The sequence below is a fragment of the Pantherophis guttatus genome, chromosome 6, assembly GCF_059756535.1.
Source record: "Pantherophis guttatus breed Tessera chromosome 6, ASM5975653v1, whole genome shotgun sequence".
NCBI classification, from domain to species: Eukaryota; Metazoa; Chordata; class Lepidosauria; order Squamata; family Colubridae; genus Pantherophis; species Pantherophis guttatus.
The window spans coordinates 90,000,001-90,021,855 of NC_142068.1; the positions used below are offsets into that span (position 1 = coordinate 90,000,001).

Sequence of the window (21,855 nt, forward strand, 5' to 3'; positions counted from 1 at the left end):
TGCTTCACAGTGCTTTAAAGCCCCCTCTTAAGTGGTTTACAGAGTTGGCCTCTTGCCCCCAATAATCTGGGTCCTCATTTTACCGACCTTGGAAGGACGGAAGGCTAAGTCAACCTTGAGCCTGGTGAGATTCGAACTGCTGGCAGCCAGCAGAAGTAGCCTACAGTACTGCATTCTAGCCACTGCGCCCTTATGGATCTGTCCACCAAACCATTGAAGGCCTTGGACTTAAAATACCGCTTGATCCCGTCGTCATTTCAGTTTCTGCAGCTGAAATGCCCTTGCAAGATTTCTTCATCTTGCAAGGTTTTATCCCACGTTGTTTTTGGGGAAACTACCATATTTTTCAGAGTAAAAGACGTACCTTTTTCCCCACTAAAAGAGGCTGAAATTTTGGGTGCGTCTTATACTCCGAATGTAGCTTTTTCGAAGCTTTTTTCCAGCCCTAATGAGGCGCTAGCGAGTGAAGCGATCTCCATGCTTTGCTCCGACTCTCAGCTGTTCTTTAGAAGCTTTTTTTCAGCCCTAACTAGGCGCTAGCTGAGTGAAGCGATATCTCCTCCCCCCACTTTGCTTTGCCTGCTTTTCTCATTGCTGCTTCCTCTCGGCTGTGCCTTAAAAGCTGTTTTTTATCCCCAAGCCTGGGATAAAAAACCAGCAAACTAATGTGCTGAAGCTGACCAGACTAAGGATGCTAGCCAGATGAATACCTGGTAGACAGATTTTTTTCCCCTATTTTCCTCCCCAAAAACTAAGCTGCGTCTTATACTCCGGTGCGTCTTATACTCCGAAAAATGTACTTTGACAAGTCCTATCTACAGCACTAAAAGTCTTCGAAGGTTAGAATTTTTGCTGTCAGAGGGTTATATATTTGTACAAGCCTGCACAGCAGCATCCCTTCCGAATGCCTATTGAATTTTCTAAGGAACCCCAAGCATAAAACGGCCCTGTCATTGATCTGCATGCTGTTTTGTGCCTTTAGGCGGTCTATCCCAGCCGAAGCGAGCCCGCGCTTAGTAAAAACGAACTGGTGCTCACCGCCGAATCCATCATGAAGAAAAACGAATTCCTTTGTTGCCAGGACAGCTTCCTGCAGGTATTGGGTTGTTTCTCGATCTCCTTTTATTACGAAGATGATTTTTCATAAAGGGCGCCGCCTTCTTTCAAACGCCGAACGAATGTCCTCGTATTCCTATCTTGATCATTCGGTAAATGGACTTGAGACTAATGTACGTTAGCATCTCCCTCGTCCCTGTCTTCCCCCTAACTTCTCGAAAACCCGGAACAGATAAGAATTCCTAAATCTTCACTTTTAAGACCACATGTTATTTTAAGACAAGGGAGGGCTTTATTATTTTAGAGCTGTTTGCCTGGATGCTTGATATCCTTGATATCCAAAACCAGAGGTTTGTTTAAGGGAAGGAAGGAAGGAAGGAAGGAAGGAAGGAAGGAAGGAAGGAAGGAAGGAAGGAAGGAAGGAAGGAAGGAAGGAAAAGAGAGAGAGAGAGAGAGGAAAGAAAGAAAAAAAGAAAGGAAAGAAAGAGAGAGAAAGGAAAGAAAGAAATGAAAGAGAGAAAGAGAAAGAAAAGAAAGGAAAGAAAAGAAAGAAAAAAAGAAAAAGGAAAGAAAGAAAGGAAAGAGAAAGGAAAGAAAAGAAAGAGAAAGAAAGAAAAAGGAAGGAAAGAAGGAAAGAAAGAAATGAAAGAGAAAGAGAAAGAAAGGAAAGAAAAGAAAAAAAGAAAGGAAAGAAAGAAAGAAAGGAAAGAGAAAGGAAAGAAAGAAAGGAAAGAAGAGAAAGAGAAAGAAAAAAAGAAAGAAAGCTAAACTAAGTGGCAAAAAACATGTTTGTTTGTTGAAAAAGCAGAGAAGTGTTACTTCAACAACAGCAAAACACTGCTTTGTTTTTCCTATTCATTCTTGAAGGCATTAACTGAAAGCGGCTATGTGGCCTATAATAAGGTAATTGACGCATGTGTGTGTGCACACGTGTGCAGGGGGTATGTGTCTGGGATGTGTGTGTGTGGGTGTGTGTACATGCTGAGGCTCATAATGCGTTAAAGTCAGTTGGCTATTGGAGCAGTGTAGAAACATAGTCAAATCAATCCACATCATACTGGAACCTGCCCAGTTTATTAGTGCTGGATCTTAGTTTGCTGGTGGAGATTGAAATGCAGCCTCTCATGTTAGGCACACATGATGTTTTGCAAAAGCTGGAGACTCCCAACAATATGCATGCCATGGACCTTCTCAAAACCTTCCGTATCGCCTTTTCTTGACTTCAGACTTCGTTAGAAGGAAAACCAAGACCAGATTCTACACTGTCAATTTCTACTCTGGATATCTTCCTTTCTTCCTTTCCTCCCTCCCTTCCTCCGCTCTTCCCTCCCTCCCTCCCTCACCTCTGCACTTCCTTCCCTCCATTCCTCCACTCTTTCCTCCCTCCCTCCCTCCCTCTGCTCTTCCTTCCTTCCCTCTCTTCCTCCGTCCTTCTGCTCTTCCTTCCCTCCATTCTTCTGCTCTTCCCTCCCTCCCTCTGCTCTTTCTTCTTTTCGTCCCTCTCTTCCTCCTTCCCTCTGCTCTTCCTTCCTTCCCTCCATTCCTCTGCTCTTCCCTCCCTCCCTCCCTCTGCTCTTTCTTCCTTTCCTCCCTCTCTTCCTCCCTCCCTTTGCTCTTCCTTCCTTCCCTCCATTCCTCTGCTCTTCCCTCCCTCCTTCCCTTCATTCCTCCACTCTTTCCTCCCTCCCTCCCTCCCTCTGCTCTTCCTTCCTTCCCTCTCTTCCTCCGTCCTTCTGCTCTTCCTTCCCTCCATTCTTCTGCTCTTCCCTCCCTCCCTCTGCTCTTTCTTCTTTTCGTCCCTCTCTTCCTCCTTCCCTCTGCTCTTCCTTCCTTCCCTCCATTCCTCTGCTCTTCCCTCCCTCCCTCCCTCTGCTCTTTCTTCCTTTCCTCCCTCTCTTCCTCCCTCCCTCCGCTCTTCCTTCCTTCCCTCCATTCCTCTGCTCTTCCCTCCCTCCATTCCCCCCTCCCTTCCTCTGTTCTTCTTCCTTCCCTCCCTCCCGTGCTGGTCCTTCCTCCCTTCCTCCCTCCCTGCCTCCACTTTTCGTTCCTTTTTCCTTCCTCCCTCCCCCTTCCTTCCTTCCTTCCTTCCTCCCTCCCTCCCTCCCTCCCTCCCTCCCTCCCTCCCTTCTTGAAGATGAAGTAAAAAGCACCAAAAAGTTCTAAGAAGAGTATTAAGTATTACCCGAGAGGTTCACTATAATCTAAGCTAACCTGTACCTCATTGCCAACACAGACTTCTAAGTTCATATACACTGCTCAAAAAAATAAAGGGAACACAGGCAGAAGACATCTGAGATCTGAATGAATGAAATAGCCTTATTAAGTACTTTGTTCGTTACATACAGTTGTTTTGTGTTCCCTTTAGTTGTTTGAGCAATGTATAAACTACTGCATGTAAAGAACAAAGTATTTAATAAAGCTATTTCATTCATTCAGATCTCGGATGTCTTCTGCTTGTCTTCCCTTTATTTTTTTGAGCAGTATATAAGTAGAAGGGATGCGAGCTAATAATTCCCCAAAACATTTGGAATTATGGTATAAACTGTTGGTGCCAGAGCTTTGAAAAATGTGGAATTTCATTTGGAGGTAATTCAGGAAGTCCATGGAGATTTTCAATCATCCAGGTCATGGTTGTCCCAAAGGTGCTTTTTCAAAAGGCGACTGGATTTTCTTGGGTTGTTTTTTTTTTTCCTTGAAAACATTTCTCACTCAGAACTGAAGAAGCTTCTTGGATGAGAAGTGAAATGTTTTCAAGGAAAAAACAAACAAACAAGAAAGTCCAGTTGTCTTTTGAAAAAGCACCTTTGGAATGTTCGGGAAGTCAATAAATAAACCCCAAACTTCCTTTTCAAAAAAAAAAATCTTACGGGATCGCATCTTAAATGCTGTATGCATGCTAGTGCTGTTCCTGGGAAAAAACTAAAGACACCCCCCCAGCTGCCAACCTCGTTCTGTAGCCCTTGTTACAATTTTCCATTCCGTGTCCATTATTCCGGCAACAAAACTCCTTTTCCAAAACCGCTTTTCCCTTTTTGCCCGAAGTCTAAACTGACATATACATAAATATTGCTTTTCCAACTAAAATTTCAAGTCTTTTAACTGCTTGGAATGTTTGCTTTCCTTTTTGGTTAACCTTTAAAATGTGTCCCGATTGTTTTGCTAGGTATTTTTTTTTTTTTGTGGGGGGGGGGTTGGCAGAATCTTACCCCCGTGCATGCTCGTTCAAATGAAAATCCTGTTGTAAAATTCACTGAAGCTGACAGGGACACTGTTTTGTCCCCCCACCTCACATAGGCAGATACACGAGCAAAAGATGTCTCCCAGTAATTTATTTTTACAAGCCGACCTGAATCCCTTTGGCAGATAAAAATTCTGGCAGCTACTTTCCGAATGCCTGCCAAGTTTCTTATCACCTCTAGAAACAGGAGTCAGCGTATCTGTAGTCCGTTGCTGGGGCAACCAAGAATTCAAAGAGTAGTCAGAAGTCATTCACAAAGTCAAGCCTTAATTCTGAAAAATATCCCATCCGAAGCTCACGATATGCAGTTTTTGTCCGTCACAGAGCCCGCAGAGCAACCCCACCCGCTTTTATCCCCTGTGGGGCATGGCTCAATGACGCAGCAATCTCTGGCCCTTCCACACCTCTTCCTTTGCTGCGCACGCCTCTCCCTCCGACGCTGCCTGGGATCAATCCAAGATTGATCTTCATCACTCCCTATTAGTGGGTGCCCGGACATGCTTTCCTCCTGGCCTTCAGCTGGAACCTGAGGCGTTGCCAGAAAGGAGGGTCCTGGAGAGGGAGGGCTTGTCAGTTCCTCCCCATCACTTCCAGAGTCATCTTCCTCCGTGAGGACAGGCTCTGGAGCCAGAGTCACAACAGGCGCACAGTTTGTTTCCTGCTGTATTCGTTGTGTTACTCTAGATCAGGGGTTTCCAATCTTGGCCACTTTAAGGCTTGTGGACTTCAACTCCCAGAATTCCTCAGCCAGCAAAGCTGGCTGAGGAATTCTGGGAGTTGAAGTCCACAAGCCTTAAAGTGGCCAAGATTGGAGACCCCTGATCTAGATTCAGAGAGAAAGACCGTTCTCTCATTCCTGAAAAACCTTCCCTGAATTGTCTTTGCAAAAACAACAACCACCACACACACCACTTTTTTTCTGCTCTAAATATTCGATTGCTCGCTTCACTGAGTCTCCCGTTTCAATGCAAGAACTTGTTTGAAGAGTGGCTCGATTCCAGGGGTGTCAAACACGATTTCATTGATAGCCACATCAGGGTTGTGTTTGACCTCGGGAAGCGGGGGCTGGAGTGGGTGTGGCCAGCTCGACCTCACTCATGTCGGGGGGGGGCTGTGGTGGCCCGTGCACTCTGCCAGAGAAAATGGGCTCCCTAGCTCCATTTTCGGCTGCGACGGCCTCCTGCAACCCTCTGACAGCGAAAATGGAGCTCGGGATGGCCACGGGCAGCCCTTCTGAACTCCATTTTTGCTGGTAGAAGCACCACGAGCCAGTCCTTTGCTGTTTCCAGGGCAGCCCTGTGGGTCAGATCTAAGCACTCCGTGGGCCGAATCCGGCCCCCAGGCCTTGAGTTCAACACCCTTGCTCTACCACCAGTTCTCAACAAACGAAAACAACAAATGTGTTAACAAGGGTACAAAAGCATAGATAGAACAGGGATCTCTAAACCCCAGGCTGCGGCACACTACCTCTTCGAAACTGGGCCATGGGAGAGATGGACAAATGCGCGTGTGCAAAGCGCCACCTGCACAGGCAGCGGGCCAGCAGGCATGTGCACACAAAGCTCCACTCGCGTGAGGGGAGGGCGCTTGCACTCACGTGCGAAGCTCCGTTTCAGAGAGATAGATTGATGAAGTGGGCCAATCCAGCGGTTAAATAAACGAGTAAACCAGCAAATCATGGTTAGTAGCAGTTACGGTGTGTCCAGAATTAAATTAGGGGGGTGGGTCTGGTCCATTCATTTCATTGGGTGCTTCCCAACATTAATTTTTAGGGGAGCAGGTGTCTCCTGTTCCTCCTCCTCCTCCTCCTCCTCTTCTATTTCTTCTTCCCCTTCCTCTTCTCATCCTTCTTTTCTCCTCCTTCTCTTGTTCTTTTTCTCCTCTTCCTCCTCCTCCTCCTTCTCTTCCTCCCCCTCCTCCTACTTCTCTTCCTTTTTCTTCCCCTTCTCCTTTTTACCCTTCCTCTTCTTCACCTCCTCCTCTTCCTCTTCTCCTCCTCCTTCTCCTTCCTTTCCCCTTCCCCTCCTCTTCTTCATCTTCTCCTTCTTCTTCTTTCTCCTCCTCTTCCTCCTCCTCTCTTCCTTTGATACATTCATTTCATTGGGTGCTTCCTAATATTAATTTTCAGGGGAGCAGGTGTCTCCTCCTCTTCTTCTTGTTCTTCTGTTTCTTCTTCTTCTTCTTTTCCTCTCCTCCTCCTCCTCTATTCCATTCGATTGCGTTTTATCTCCCTCCTCCTATTTGAAAAATGTAAAATAAGAATAGAAAATCCCAAAACAAGAAAAGACAACTATAATACTTTTATTTCTGCTTGCTAAGTTTTCTGAATGTTACATCTTTAGAAGCTTTCCAAAACCAATGTAAAAAAACCTGGCTCTTGTGGCAGGAAATTCAGTTCTTCCGGTCAACTTCCTAATTCTTTTTTTTATGTATGGCCCAGTAGATGGCAGCACTTCACTGACTTCACTCAAGACTAAGAAGCTGAGCAGGGACAACCTTGGTAGTCCTTGGATGGGAGACTTACCATCTGAGAAGGATCTAGGTATAATTGGGAAGCAGGAAAGAAATTCTATATACAGAGTCAGACACAATGGCAAACCACTTCTATATTGTTGGCAAGAAAACTCCAGTGCCTAGAAAGTCAGCAGTGATTGAGTTTGACTTTGAAGGATATCTTTATTTTTTATTTTGTCTCCTAATCAGTTTTTTCCCCTGTCCCCTAGTGTAATGTACTGTGCTGGTGACTTTTCGTCATTAATTGGCAGAAACGAAACACAAAGCTAAACACATGATATTCTTTATTGCAGGAAATTAAAAAATTCATCAAAAGCATGTCTGAAAAGATCAAGAAAACCAGGGACAAGTATGGCATTAATGACAATGGCACAACAGAGGTAATTGCATAACGGGTACTTTCTGTAGTTTGGGATATATAGTTTGGGTAGTGGAAAGGAGGATCTTAACGGCCTGAATAATTGAGGAAGTACAAGAAATTCGGTGACCTTTTTAGCGATATGTAGAGAACACAACACTCAATTATTGACTAATGTATCGAATATACATGTAATCATTCTGGGTTTTCATCCCTTTAGCCCTATGTTTTATACCAATTGGACAGAATCACGCCAACCCAGCTGGAAAAATTTCTGGAGATCTGCCGAGAGAAGTATATGAGGTAGGAAAAATTAACAAGAAGGCTTCTTCCACTGGTTGATTGTACTCAGTGTTAGGAAATATCTCCCTATGTTCTAGGTTGCTTCTCTAATTTTGCTAAAAGTAATCTATAAATAGCCAGTTAGCCTGTGTATAATGAATAGATATTGGTGATGAGTGTTGTATACAGTAGTGCCAAAATTGTGGAAAAGTGTATTTTTGAGATTTGATGGCTAATAACACCCCCCCCCTTTTTTTTTTTTTTTTTAGTTTCAAGATAATCATATACCGATATTTAAATGCTTTGGGTCAGTGGTGAAATCCAATTTTTTTTATTACCGGTTCTGAGGGTGTGGTGTGTGGCTTGGGGGGCGTGGCTGGGGGGCATGGCAGGGGAAGGATACTGCAAAATCCCCATTCCCACCCCACTCGGGCCAGCCAGACGTGGCATTTGCCGGTTCTCCGAACTACTCAAAATTTCCGCTACCGGTTCTCCAGAACCTGTCAGAACCTGCTGGATTTCACCCCTGCTTTGGGTTACCAATATAGCACAGGGATGGGGAATGTGACTCTATGAGCCACGGTGGTGCGGTGGTTAGAATGCAGTACTGCAGGCTATTTCTGCTGACTGCCGGCTGACTGCAATTTGACAGTTCGAATCTCACCAGGGTCAAGGTGGACTCAGCCTTCCATCCTTCCGAGGTGGGTAAAATGAGGACCCAAATTGTAGGGTGCAACAGGCTGACTCTGTAAACCGCTTAGAGGGCTGTAAAAGCACTATGAAGCAGTATATAAGTCTAAATGCTATTACTGTACTATAGCTATTGCTATATAATGCTAAATGCTATGTGGACTCAAGCGAGCGGGTGAAAAACACACTTGCAATATATGGGAATTTCTTTTTTTTTGCGGGGGGGGGAGGGAGGATAAATAAGTAAATAAATAAGCTTTTGGGGGGAATGGGAGATGATTCTGCTCCTATGTACGTCCATGCTCAAGATCTGTGAAGATCTGTAAATAATTTGGAAAAGCCTACCTTGTGATCCTAAGGGAGAATTTCCAGATTTCACGCAACTGATCATTCCCACGTTACCGGAAGCATAAAAATGATTTAAGAGAACGGGTTACGGATCGCACCTTGGGGAATGAGAAACCGCAAAGGCATCTGGTAAAATTACAGATGGGGTTGAATCTAACTACCTTGGGCACCTAGTTTATTATTATTTGTCCCTGTTTTAATTGGTTTTTAATTAGATTTTCCTTTATTATTGTATGTTTTTAACTTGTGTTCGCCGCCCTGAGTCCTTTGGGAGTAGGGCGGCATATAAATATTTGTAAATAAATAAATAAATAAATAGTTTTGATGTCCTTTCCCAAAGGATTGGTAACCTTGTGTACGTTTTTGGACCGCGGATTCAATTGACCTTCAGGCAAGCAATGAGTCGAATGGTGCACAGAGAATTTCCATTTTAAATACGGAGAATGTGACTGGGTCTTTCAAGAACTCGGCTATGTTTTAACAGAACAGAATAACAAAGTTGGAAGGAACCTTGGAGGTCTTCTAGTCCAACCCCCTGCTCAGGCAGAATGTCAACTCGCAAAGCATCCCTGGCCTCCTCTCGAGTTGCCATATGAACCCTGACACAGGAAACCCTATAACAGGGGTGTCAAACTCGGGGCCCGGGGGCCAGATTCAGCCTGTGGTGTGCTTAGATCTGGTCTGCGGTGCCACCCTGGAAACAGCGAAGGACTGGCCCGCAGTGCCTCTGCCAGGGAAAATGGCACTTGGGAGGGCGGCCCTTCCGAGTTCCAATTTCCCTGGCAGAGGGTTGCAGGAGACCGTCACAGCCGAAACGGAGCTTGGGTTTTTACTGGCAGAGCGCTTGGGTCATCACAGGTGCCCCCAACATGAGTGACGTTGAGCTGGCCCCCCAAGGTCAAACACAATGAAATAGAATTTGACACCCCTGCCCTATACCATTGCAGAAAAATGGTTCGGATTGTTTCAGACAATCTCTTCTTTAAAAAGTGTTGGAGCATTCACAACTTCTGCAGGCAAGTTGTTCCACTGATTAATTGTTCTGACTGTCAGGAAATTTCTCCTTAGTTCTAGGTTGCTTCTCTCCTTGATTAATTTCCATCCATTGCTTCTTGTCCTGCCCTCAGGTGCTTTGGAGAACAGGCTGACCTCCCTCTTCTTTGTGGCAGCCCCTGAGATATTGGAACACTGCTATCACGTCTTCCCTAGTCCTTCTTTTCATTAAACTAGACATACCCATTTCCAGCAACCGTTCTTTATATGTTTTAGCCTCCAGTCCCCTAATTATTTTGGTTGCTCTTCTCTGCGCTCTTTCTAGTCTAGAGTGTCAACATCTTTTTTATATTGTTGTGACCACAGCTGGATGCGGCATTCCAAGTGTGATCTTACCAAGGCATTTATAAAGGGGTATTTTCAATGCAGCCACGAAACATCAAGGAAATTGATAGCTGTGGAATGAACGGAAATCAATGTTTCTTTGAATCCGATATCTTAGGGCGCAGATGGAGCCTGGCTCTGCAGTGGGAGCCCTCTGTGCGCAAAGCATCGGGGAGCCCGGCACGCAGATGACTCTCAAGACTTTCCATTTTGCTGGTGTGGCCTCCATGAACATCACCTTAGGAGTGCCAAGGATCAAAGAGATCATCAATGCCTCCAAAGCCATCAGGTATGTGGGCTACAGAAGTGGTTCTGGATCGTAATTAGGTGTCTCGGTTCCAATTTTTGCCTTTTAAAAAAAACATAACATTTACAGTTATTGAGTAGAATGTCATGGAAAGCACTTTGAGGGGGTTTTTTTTAGTAGAAAGGGATACACACACGTTTCAAATTTCCAAATAAAAATGTGGAAGAACTGTGAATTTGGTTCCGTATTTTAAAAAGCACTGAGCTCCAAATATTTTTTAAAAAGATCTTTTATATCAAGGGAAGTTAGTAAGAAAAAAATTGAGAGTCAGTTTGGTTTAGTGGTTGAGGCACTGGGCTAGAAAGCACAAACCGTGAGTTCTAGTCCTGCCTTATCCGTGAAAGCTAGTTGTGTGACTTTGGGCCAATCACCAGGAGACTGTGAGTTCTAGTCCCGCGTTAGCCATGAAAGTCAGCTGGGTGAATTTGGGCCAATCACCAGGAGTCAATGAATTCTAGTCCCGCCTTAGCCATGAAAGTCAGCTAGGTGATTTTGGGCCAATCACCAGGAGACAGTGAATTTTAGTCCCGCCTTAGCCATGAAAGTCAGCTAGGTGAATTTGGGCCAACCACCAGGAGACTGAACTCTAGTCCCACCTTAGCCGCTGAAGTCAGCTGGGTGACTTTGAGCCAATCACTAGGATACGGTGAGTTCTAGTCCTGCCTTAGCCCATTCTTTCTTGCTAGTTCTTCCCAATTTCAAACGAGGCCTTAAAAGAATCACTAATTTTTAAAATTCTGTGATGCGTCGGTCTTAAAAGATACTTGCTCCAAGTACCACGCTAGGAGATAGCAAAGCATCTATTTAAAGTTGGTGTAATTTATATATAAAACATTGAGAACATTAATAGGGAGAGCATATATTGCTTTGCGCTGGTTTTGCACTTTTTGTTGCGTGAATTATAAAATGTCTACTTAATACTATATATATATATATATTAAAGACCATTTCACATTTATGCTTTTCTTGCTTACGTGTAGCACGCCAATTATCACTGCCCATCTCGACATAGATGATGATCCTGATTTTGCTCGTTTGGTCAAAGGAAGAATAGAAAAGACACTTCTGGGAGAGGTACAGTGTGTTTCTTAACAACTAAATAGCTCGTATGTACGGGTAGTCCTTGACGTACGGCCGTTTGCTTAGTGACCGTTCGAAGTTACAACGGCACTGAAAAAAGTGACTTAGGACCATTTACCCTGTTTCCCCAAAAATAAGACATCCCTTGATAATAAGCCCAATCAGGCTTTTGAGTGCATGCGCTAAAATAAGACTCCCCCTGAAAATAAGTCCTCCCCGAAAATATTTAAACGCGGAGCTGGAAATCGGCTAAGACGACAAGAGGAGCCCCATCTTGCTCCACGCACCCCAAAATAATAAGACCTCCCCAAAAATAAGGCCAAGCGCTTATTTCGGGGTTCAAGAAAATATAAGACAGGGTCGTCTTTTCGGAGAATCACGGTATCACTTAATAACCATTGCATCATCCCCATGTTCCCGTGAGCAAAATTCAGACACTTGGTGACTGACTCGTATTTATGACGGTTGCAGTGTCCTGGGGTCACGTGATACCCTTTTTGTGACCTTTTGACCAAAAAAAAAAAGTCAATGAGGAAGCCGGATTCACTTAACGACTTAAGTGCAGGGATTCACTTAACAATGGTGGCAAGAATAGTTGTAAAATGGGGCAGAAACTCACTTAAGAAATGTTTCGCTTAGCAACCATCGGGCTCAATTGTGGTCAGGGGTTTACCTGTATTTGCAAAGTCTTTACAATAGTCCTCGACTTACAACAGCTTGTTTAGTGACCGTTCAAAGTTACAACAGCATTGAAAAAGTGAGTTATGACCATATTTCACACTTATGAAGGTTGCAGCATCCCCGCGATCTCGTGATCAAAATTCAGATGCTTGGCAACTGGCATGTACTTATGACGGTTGAGGCGGCCCAAGGTCACGTGATCTCCTTTTTTGCAACCTTCTGACCAGCAAAGTCACTTAAGAACCATGTGACTAACTTAACAACTGCAGGGTTTCACTTAACAACGGTGGCGAGGCAGGTCGTAAAATGGGGCGAAAACTCGCTTAACAACTGTCTCGTTTAACAACAGAAATTCTGGCCTCTACTGTCATCGTAAATCGAGGACTGCCTGTCCTGTGTGGTTAATGCCGCGAGTATTCAGACACAAATCTGACTCTTGAGAAGTTTTTGTTTGGCCTTGCAGATTTCGGAATACATTGAAGAAGTCTTCCTTCCTGACGACTGTTTTATTCTTGTCAAGCTTTCTTTGGAACGGATTAGGCTGCTGAGGCTGGAAGTAAGTACGAACACGAGAGTCCCCTAATACAGGTGTAGGTTTTGAAGGTTATTGCATTTCAGAAAGAAGGTAAAGATTAAAACTTAGAATCAGTTCCCATCTTAAGCCTTTGGTTCAAAAGTTAACTTTGGAACCTCTTGTCCGGTAGCGATTCTACAATCATAATTGTAGACTCAATTAATCTAATTAATTAAATTAATTATTTTAACTAATTAAAATAGAATCAATCAATCAAAAACAATGGCTACCAACCTGCCTTCCGTTGAGGACCTGTATACTGCACGAGTCAAAAAGAGGGCTGTGAAAATATCTACAGATCCCTCGCATCCTGGACATAAATTGTTTCAACTTCTACCCTCAAAACGACGCTATAGAGCACTGCACACCAGAACAACTAGACACAAGGACAGTTTTTTCCCGAACGCCATCGCTCTGCTAAACAAATAATTCCCTCAACACTGTCAAATGAACTACTAAGTCTGTATTGCTATTCTTCTTCTCATCCTTCCTAGTACCTATCTCTTCCCACTTATGGCTATATCCATGTTGCTTGTATCTTTACAACTTATATTGTTTTTATTGTTTCCTAGTACGATTTGATTGCTTATTAGTATCCTATGGCCATCACTAAGTGTTGTATCTTATGATTCTTGATATATTTTATTTTTTCTTTATGTACACTGAGAGCTTATGCACTAAAGACAAATTCCTTGTGTATCTAATCACACTTGGCCAATAAAGAATTCCTATTCTATTCTATTCCATTCCATTCCGTGCTGTGCTGTGCTGTGCTGTGCTGTGCTATGCTATTCTGCATTCTGTTCTATTCTGCATTCTATTCTATTCCATATTCTATTCTATTCTATTCCATATTCTATTCCATATTCTATTCTATTCTATTCCACATTCTATTCTATTCTATTCTATTCAACATTCTATTCTATTCCATATTCTATTCCATATTCTATTCCATTCCATATTCTATTCTATTCTATTCTGCATTCTATTCTATTCTATTCTATTCTATTCTGCATTCTATTCTATCTATTCCATATTCTATTCTATTCTATTCTATTCTATTCTATTCTATTCTATTCTATTCTATTCCATTCCATTCCATTCCATTCCATTCCATTCCATTCCATATTCTATTCTGCATTCCATTCTATGCTATGCTATGCTATTCTGCATTCTATTCTATTCTATTCTGCATTCTATTCTATCTATTCCATATTCTAATCTATTCTATTCTATTCTGCATTCTATTCTATTCTATTCTATTCTATTCTATTCTATTCTATTCTATTCTATTCTATTCTTGTGGGAGCAGATCAGAGGCCAAAAACCGATGCAGGTAATAAAATGACAGTCTCCCCTCCTCCCTCCCCACACACAGGTTAATGCGGAGACTGTGAGATATTCGATTTGCGTCTCAAAGCTCAGAGTGAAGCCTGGAGATGTAGTTGTCCATGGGGAAGCGGTAGTCTGCGTTACTCCCCGAGAGAATAGCAAGAGCTCAATGTATTACGTCTTGCAGTCCCTGAAAGAAGACCTGCCAAAGGTGAGCATTCTTCATTTTATTGTCATTGACGAGTAAGTGAAATTGTTCAAGGTTTTTTTCTTTCTTTCTGGAAATCGATCGACTTCAGAGTCTTCCAAACAGAAAAGGAAAGGGAAAAAAAGAATTCTTAATATTGTTGCAACTTTTGTTACGGCTTTTTTGACGTTCAGCCAGATGTTTAAAATTGGATTTGGCGCGGAATCCTTCCCAAAGATCTGGGTTAGGCGGATGTGGATATTTGAGGGTATCTTCGCAGGATGTCAGCCGTTCCAACCGAAGCTGCCTTTTGCAATTGACTGATGGTGGTTTTGTCAATGCCGATGATGGTGTTCAAGTGGTGCTCCAGTTGTTTTGGGAATTGAACCCAAAGGCGCCTTTGACTATCGATACGATCTTCTTGATCCTTCTCCAAGACATCCCCAACTTGATAGTCCTCCAGACTCGGGTTTATCAAATCACGGATTATTCACGCTTCAGTGGGATCTCATACACTGTGACCTGATTAAAAAGCAAATGTTGATCAAGCAGGAAGCCTTTATTTGCAAAATTTATGAAGCATCTTACCCCAGGGGCTGCTGATGATGTACAGAATCCAGAATTATCATATTTAAATAATCATAAGCAATAATAAATGGTAATGATACGATTTTCCTCCAGCTGCTTAATCCACCAGAGAATTGAGATACCTAACTCTTTGAGATTCTTGTTCATTCATATTCTACCCATTTTCCTTCCGGGAGAACATTCAGATGAACTCCCAAGTCTTAGTAAAAACTGTGAAGGAAGCTTGTCGTTCTATTTTTGCACTACTAATCCTGAGGGGAAAAAAATCAAATGTTTCTGTTTCTGCTTGTTTCTTTTTCAACCTCTAGGTCGTAGTGCAAGGTATCCCAGAGGTATCTCGTGCCGTCATTCATATCGACGAACAGAGTGGCAAGGAAAAGTACAAATTATTGGTGGAAGGTGACAACTTGAGAGCTGTCATGGCCACTCATGGGGTCAAAGGAACCAGAACAACGTCGAACAACACTTACGAGGTAACACAACACAAGAGGGGATAAATTGGTAGAACAGAGCAGTTAAGAAAGGAGTCCTACTGCTTGGTTCAAATCTTGCTTCTTCCATGAACTGACTTAAGTATTAAAATAAGGCCTTCATTTAACCTTGGTGCCTTCTCCATGATATAGGCCTAATATAAGTTTCGTGGGGCTCTGTGTAAGGATGATAGTAAGATCATACTGCAAATGATTCTGGACATAATGATGGGGAAAAAGAAGACTTATCTTTGTATGAAGGCATAAAGAGTCATATATACAGAGTCAGTTTGGTCTAATAGCGATAGCACTTATATACCGCTTCACGGTGCTTTACAGCCCTCTCTAAGCGGTTTACAGAGTCAGCATCTTGTCCCCAACAATCTGGGTTCTCGTTTTACTGACCTCGGAAGGATGGAAGGCTGAGGCAATAAGGTAATATTAGGCCCACCCCAAAAAAAATTAGGGTTGGGCTTATTATTGGGGTGGGTCGTGTTTTTGGATAAACACAGTAGATGATAGATAGATAGATAGATAGATAGATAGATAGATAGATAGATAGATAGATAGATAGATAGATAGATAGATAGATAGATATGGAGGGAGGGAGAGAGAGAGAGAGGGAGGGAGAGAAAGAAAGAGAGATAGACGGAGGGAGATAGATAGATAGATAGATAGATAGATAGATAGATAGATAGATATGGAGGGAGGGAGATAGAGAGAGGGGGAGGGAGAGAAAGAAAGAAAGAAAGAAAGATAGATAGATAGATAGATAGATAGATAGATAGATAGGGAGAGAGAGAGAGAGAGAAATAGGGAGGGAGAGGGGGAGAGAGAGATAGGTAGGTAGGTAGATAGATAACTTACTTCTTTACATATTTCTCTGCCATACCTATCTATCAGATATGCCATAGAAATGAGTAAAGAAATGAATATAATTGGGTTGGAGAACAGAGAAAATTGAATAAGGATTTTTCCATTTCGTTAAGACAACATAAATTAATCTTGCAGGTTGAGAAAACCTTGGGCATTGAGGCTGCACGAACCACTATTATCAGTGAAATCCAATATACTATGGTAAACCACGGAATGAGTATTGATCGGAGGCATGTCATGCTGTTGTCGGACCTAATGACCTACAAGGTTTGGGGTTTTTTTTATTTTTTTCCCATTATTGTATAAAATGACTCATTCTTTCACCTCTCTCACCCTGAAAAATATATGAACGAAGAAAAATGCTAAGAAAGGTTTAGTAGTAATACCAGCATGAGATTTGGGCAGGGGCCCTTCTCCTTTAGATAGGAGAATTTTTAAATGGGAGAATGCCTTCCATTGAGGACCTTTTGGGAAATGTGTATTTTTGAGGTTTGATGGCTAATAACACCACTTGTTTTGGAGTTTCAAGATAATCCTATTCCACTGCTTAAATGGCCTGGGAATAGCCCAGATCTTCACCCAATGGAAAATCTATTTTATAATCTAAGCTACATTCAGTGTATAAGACGCACCCAAATGTTCACCCCCTTTTAAGGGGGAGGGGGGGAGGTGTGTCTTATACTCCGAAAAATACAGTAATTTTATAGTATTACTCCAAAAAGAAGTGGTATTATTAGCTAGTTTTAGAAAATACACTTTTCCCAAAAGGTTTCCACAATTTTGGCCAGTACTGTAAACAAACTGTTTCAACTCCTTCCCCCCCAGGACCCCTCTATGGGGCATTGCAAGCCAAAACAATTAGACCCAGGGACAGTTTTCTCCCCTTTGCCATCACTCTGCTGCCAATACCTGATTCCCACAGCATTGTCTTTGGCCTAAAGGCATTTATCCATGTAGTAGGCTGGGTTGATATTATCTTTCTCATCTTCTCATTTTTCCTAATACCTTCTCCTTTTTTTTTTTTTTTAATACTTTATTGACTTTATATACATACATAAAATATAGTAACCTTTCTTTTTAACATCGGATATGCAGCGTTTATACATGACTACATGATATGTACCTGGTGTCATTTATGCTGTTTATTGCTATTTAGTTACCGCACCTTTTACTCCTTCTTTGATTTTGTCATTCATCCATTCATACCACCTTCCCCACACAGTATACTAATCTGAGTTTTCATCATTGTTTATTTCATGGGTTAGTTTGTTCATCTCTGCGCACTCCAGTATTTTCCTAATTATAAGTTCTTCTGGTGGCAGGGCTTTCTCTTTCCAGTATTGTGCGTATGCCAGTCTGGCAGCTGTAGTTATATGTATTAGTAGGTGAATCTTTTTCTTTCCATACCCCTTCTTTACTGTTCCCAGGAGAAATATTTTCAGTGTCAATTCAATATCTTCTCCAATTATTTCTTGTAACCATCTCCAAATTTTACTCCAATATCTTTTTGCTTCGGGGCATGTCCACCACATGTGAAAGAAGGTGCCCTGACCATAGCCACATTTCCAACAGTTTGGGTGCATGTTGGGGAACATCTTTGCTAATTTAGCAGGTGCTAGATACCTTCTCCTATTGGTATCTATGATTTATCCCTTGTTGTATCTTATGATTAATGGTTGTCACTATGATCTATGATCCGTCACTTGGTTGCTTGCATGTGCACTGAGAGCTTATGCACCAGAGACAAATTCCTTGTGTGTCCAATCGCACTCGGCCCATAAAGAATTATGTGCTATTCTATTTATATTTATACTCCCATCCAGAGGTGGGCTTTACATAATGTAACAAGTGGTCCGCCCAGCACCGGAAATGTGAGCGCATGCCATCCGTGCATGCGTGCAGCATCACAAAACACAGGAATATAGGATGGGATTGCGCCTGGGCGGGTAGGCGGCCCACCCACAGGTCACTACTACCGTTTGGCCCGAACCGGCTGAATCCCACCTCTCCTCCCATCCCTTGAGTTCTTTGTTGTTGAGCTGTATTCTGTACATACTTTATTAAAGACTTTGAGAAATCAAATAATCCCTGTTGGTTCTATCTGGTATCACTTGTAGCATGAAATTTGGAATGGAGCATTGCAAATTTTGCCTCCCCCACCCCCTGTCTACCCGTTCGGCAATTCTCTAGTAATGTTAATGGCTTTTTCTCCCCTCTTTTGGGGATTAGGGTGAAGTTCTGGGAATTACTAGATTTGGGCTGGCAAAAATGAAAGAGAGCGTCTTGATGCTTGCTTCCTTCGAAAAGACAGCAGACCATCTCTTCGACGCCGCATACTTTGGGCAGAAGGACTCAGTGTGTGGTAAGTATTTGTAGGTTCGTTTACGGTTCAGTCAGGATGTTGCCCACCCATAAAAGTTTCTATAAATCAGTTCATGTAAAATCAATTGAAGTCCTCAGGTATGGTGAAAAAATATATAAAAGGCCTTTTCCGCTCAGCCCCCCCCCCCAAATATATTAAGTACATTCTCTTGACTTTTCAAATGTGGTATAATAAGGTAATGAGTTTTTTAAAAAGGAAAAAAAAGTCTATACAGTGGTACCTCGGTACTCTTTGTTAATTGGTTCTGGGAGGCTCGATAAGAGTACCAAACAGTACCGGAAAGGAATAATGTAGTGAGTCACAAGGCAGCCGACGTTGACAAATTGAGGAGAAATTTCCTAACAGTGAAGACAATTAACCAGTGGAACAACTTTCCTTCAGACGTTGTGGGTGCTTCATCACTGGAGGTTTTTAAGAAGAAGCTGGATAGTCACGTGTCGGAAATGGTATAGGATCTCCCGCTTGAGCAGGGGGCTGAACTAGAAGACCTCCAAGGTCCCTTCCAATTCCTATTCCATATTCTATTCCATATTCTATTCTATTCTATTCTATTCTGTTCTGTTCTATTCTATTCTATTCTATTCCATTCCATTCCATTCCATTCCATTCCATTCCATTCCATTCCATAGTCTATTCTATTCTGCAGTCTATTCTGTTCTATTCTATTCTTATTCCATATTTTATTCTCTTGTATTTTGCATTTTATTCTATTCAATTGTATTCTGCATTCTGTTCTATTCCTATTTCTAAATTCTAGCTTGTCCATTGAGTACCAAAGAAACAATGAGTACCGGGCCAAAATTTTCATGTCAAAATGTGTGGAGTACCAAATCCAATGACTTTCAAAGCAAACTGGTACCACCACTGTATGTGAATTTATTTTATTGATATTATAAGAGGGTTTTTCAAAATTTATTTTTGCTGGCAGGGGTTACGAGTTTGAGGCACAGCCCTTAATTAATCCCCACCCTTCCAAAATCTAATTCAGAATAATTATGTTAATCAAAACTGGTGAAGATCTCTCCCACGCTTCTTGTGCATCCTGTACCAATCAGGAAACATAAATAGGCTGCAACCTTCGTATATTCCTGTGTCTGAACATTACATTCTTGATAGCACATTGAAAACATCTGAATTAGGGTTAATACAGAATAGAGCTGGAAGGGACCTCGGAGGTCATTCATTCATTCAAATCTTTATTGTCAGTGTACAACATATGTACAATGAGATTGGTTGAGCTCCCTCAGTGCACCCTCCCCAACACAATACAACTCACAGTGAAGACAGAAAATCCCTAACCCAATAAATCGTATTAACAAAACACCCAGTCTTATTGCACCAGTGTGAACATGTTACACATTGCACCAGCCCTGCAGTCCATCATACTACGTAGTTATGATGTTATTTCTCATTCAGGAGTCTGACAGCCCACAGGTAAAAAGGTCTTGTAGTCCACCCCACTGCTTGAGCAGGAGACCCTATACCAGTGATGGCTAACCTTTTTGCCGTCGCATGCCAAAAGCGGGCAGGGGGGGGATTGCGCGTGTGTGTGCCCACACCTATAATTCAATGTGCCCCGTCCCCCCACGCATGCATGCGTGACCACCACCCCCCGCTTTCCCCCCGCTTTTGGCACGTGATGACATGGTGGGCCCAGTAGGCCCATTTTTTCCCCTCCCCAGGCTCCAGAGGCTTCCTAGGAGCCTGGGGAGGGCGAAAATGGCCTTCCCCACCCCCCACCAGAGGCCCTTCAGAGGCCCAGAAACAGCCCGTTTTCCGACTTCCGGTGGGCCCAGAAGGCCTGAAAATCAGCTGGCCAGCACGCACATGCGCTCGCGTGCCCACAGATATGGCTCCGTGTGCCACCTGTGGCACCCGTGCCATAGGTTCGCCATCACGGCCCTATACCATTCCAGACAAATGGTTGTCCAGTCTCTTCTTAAAAAAAGCCTCCAGTGATGAGGCACCCACAACAAGGCAAACTGTTCCACTGGTTAATTGTTCTCACCGTTAGGAAGTTTCTCCTTAGTTCCAGGTTGCTTCTCTCCTTGGTTAGTTTCCATCCATTCTTTCTTGTCTTGCCTTCTGACGCTTTTGGAAAATAAATTGACCCCTTCTTCTTTGTGGCAGCCCCTCCAGTACTGGAATGCTGCTATCCTGTCACCCATTAGTCCTTCTTTTCTCTAGTCTAGCCACACCCAAATCTAACCCAAAAAAGTTAGAGGACTCTCTTCCAAGATTCCAGAATGCAGTTTGTGACACTCCTCTAATGCCCACTTTACGATTTGTTGACAGCGGAAGTTGATTTACAGATAAATCACAACATTGAATTAGGATGCACGTGGTTACTTAAAGCAGCCGTGTTTCATCCCATTATTTCAATCTTGTTTAATAAATAAAGCAGTAAGCGTAGAAAAGCTCGGGGAAGTGTGAAACATTTTCTTCTTTTCTTTTCTTGATGTCCTACAGGTGTTTCTGAATGCATTATTATGGGTATCCCAATGAACATCGGAACGGGACTGTTCAAGCTGCTGCATAAAGCTGATAAGGAAGCAGTCCCACCAAGGCGGCCTTTAATTTTTGATAACCCAGATTTCCATATCTCCCTTCCATCCTAGCAGCAGCACCAAAGAATAACTGGAGTGTGTTTGTGTGTGTATGTGTGTGTATTAACTGAAATGTAAATTGGTTTGTGCTTTTCAAACAGGGTGTTGGATGGATGGATGAATGGAAGGATGGATGGATGGATGTAAGGAACATGCAACCTGATCAGCCACTGAAACAGAAAGTTGGACTTGTAGGGCTTATGCTGTAAATAGGTTATAAGCAAATGTCTATTTAAGAGTCAAAGTAAGGAGGTAACCTGCATGAGGCTGAATCCAGAAGCAAGTATATTTGTGCTTTTTTTCCCCCTCACCCTTCCAAAAAATGTAAAAAGTTTTATGGACTTTGACATCTAGGAATCTAATGCTGTAGATGTGAATAAAGAGACTTTTTTTTCCACACGATGAAATGGAGGGAGTGGTGATAAACCTTTTATATTCATTTATAATTATCATGAAGTGACATACTAGAACAGGGGTGTCAAACTCGATTCCATTGAGGGTCGCATCAGGGTTGTGTTTGATCTTGTGGGGGGGGCAGGGGGGCGTGGCCAGCCCAACATCACTCGTGTCGGGGGCGCCTGTGGCGGCCCAAGCGCTCTGCCAGCAAAAACGGGCTCCTGAGCTCCATTATCAGCTGCGATGGCCTCCTGCAACCCTCTGCCAACGAAAATGGAACTCACAGAGCTCTGTTTTCTCTGGCAGAGGCACCGTGGGCCGATCCTTCGCTGTTTCCAGGGCGGCCCCACGGGCCAGATCTAAGCACCCTGCAGGCCGAATTCAGCCCCCGGGCCTTGAATTTGATACCCCTGTACTAGAAGATTGTATACCGACACAGATACACATACAGCACCGATGACAAGGGAAAATAACCTAAAAATTAATAATAACTCTGATAATTAGAAATGGAG

General features: G+C 42.9%; 1 protein-coding gene across 1 annotated transcript in view; it reads left to right on the forward strand.

Moving 5' to 3' along the window:
• Positions 1–21,347, forward strand: part of POLR3A (RNA polymerase III subunit A) — a 64,418-nt gene extending 43,071 nt beyond the window's left edge. The window contains exons 21-31 of the mRNA XM_034423999.3: positions 983–1,096; positions 7,102–7,188; positions 7,387–7,469; positions 9,982–10,152; positions 11,151–11,244; positions 12,395–12,487; positions 13,884–14,048; positions 14,921–15,085; positions 16,094–16,225; positions 18,188–18,320; positions 20,811–21,347. Coding sequence (XP_034279890.1) covers positions 983–1,096; positions 7,102–7,188; positions 7,387–7,469; positions 9,982–10,152; positions 11,151–11,244; positions 12,395–12,487; positions 13,884–14,048; positions 14,921–15,085; positions 16,094–16,225; positions 18,188–18,320; positions 20,811–20,959 — 1,386 coding nt within the window. The 3' untranslated portion in view covers positions 20,960–21,347. The remainder of the gene's footprint in view (positions 1–982; positions 1,097–7,101; positions 7,189–7,386; positions 7,470–9,981; positions 10,153–11,150; positions 11,245–12,394; positions 12,488–13,883; positions 14,049–14,920; positions 15,086–16,093; positions 16,226–18,187; positions 18,321–20,810) is intronic.
• Positions 21,348–21,855: the final 508 nt, after the last annotated feature.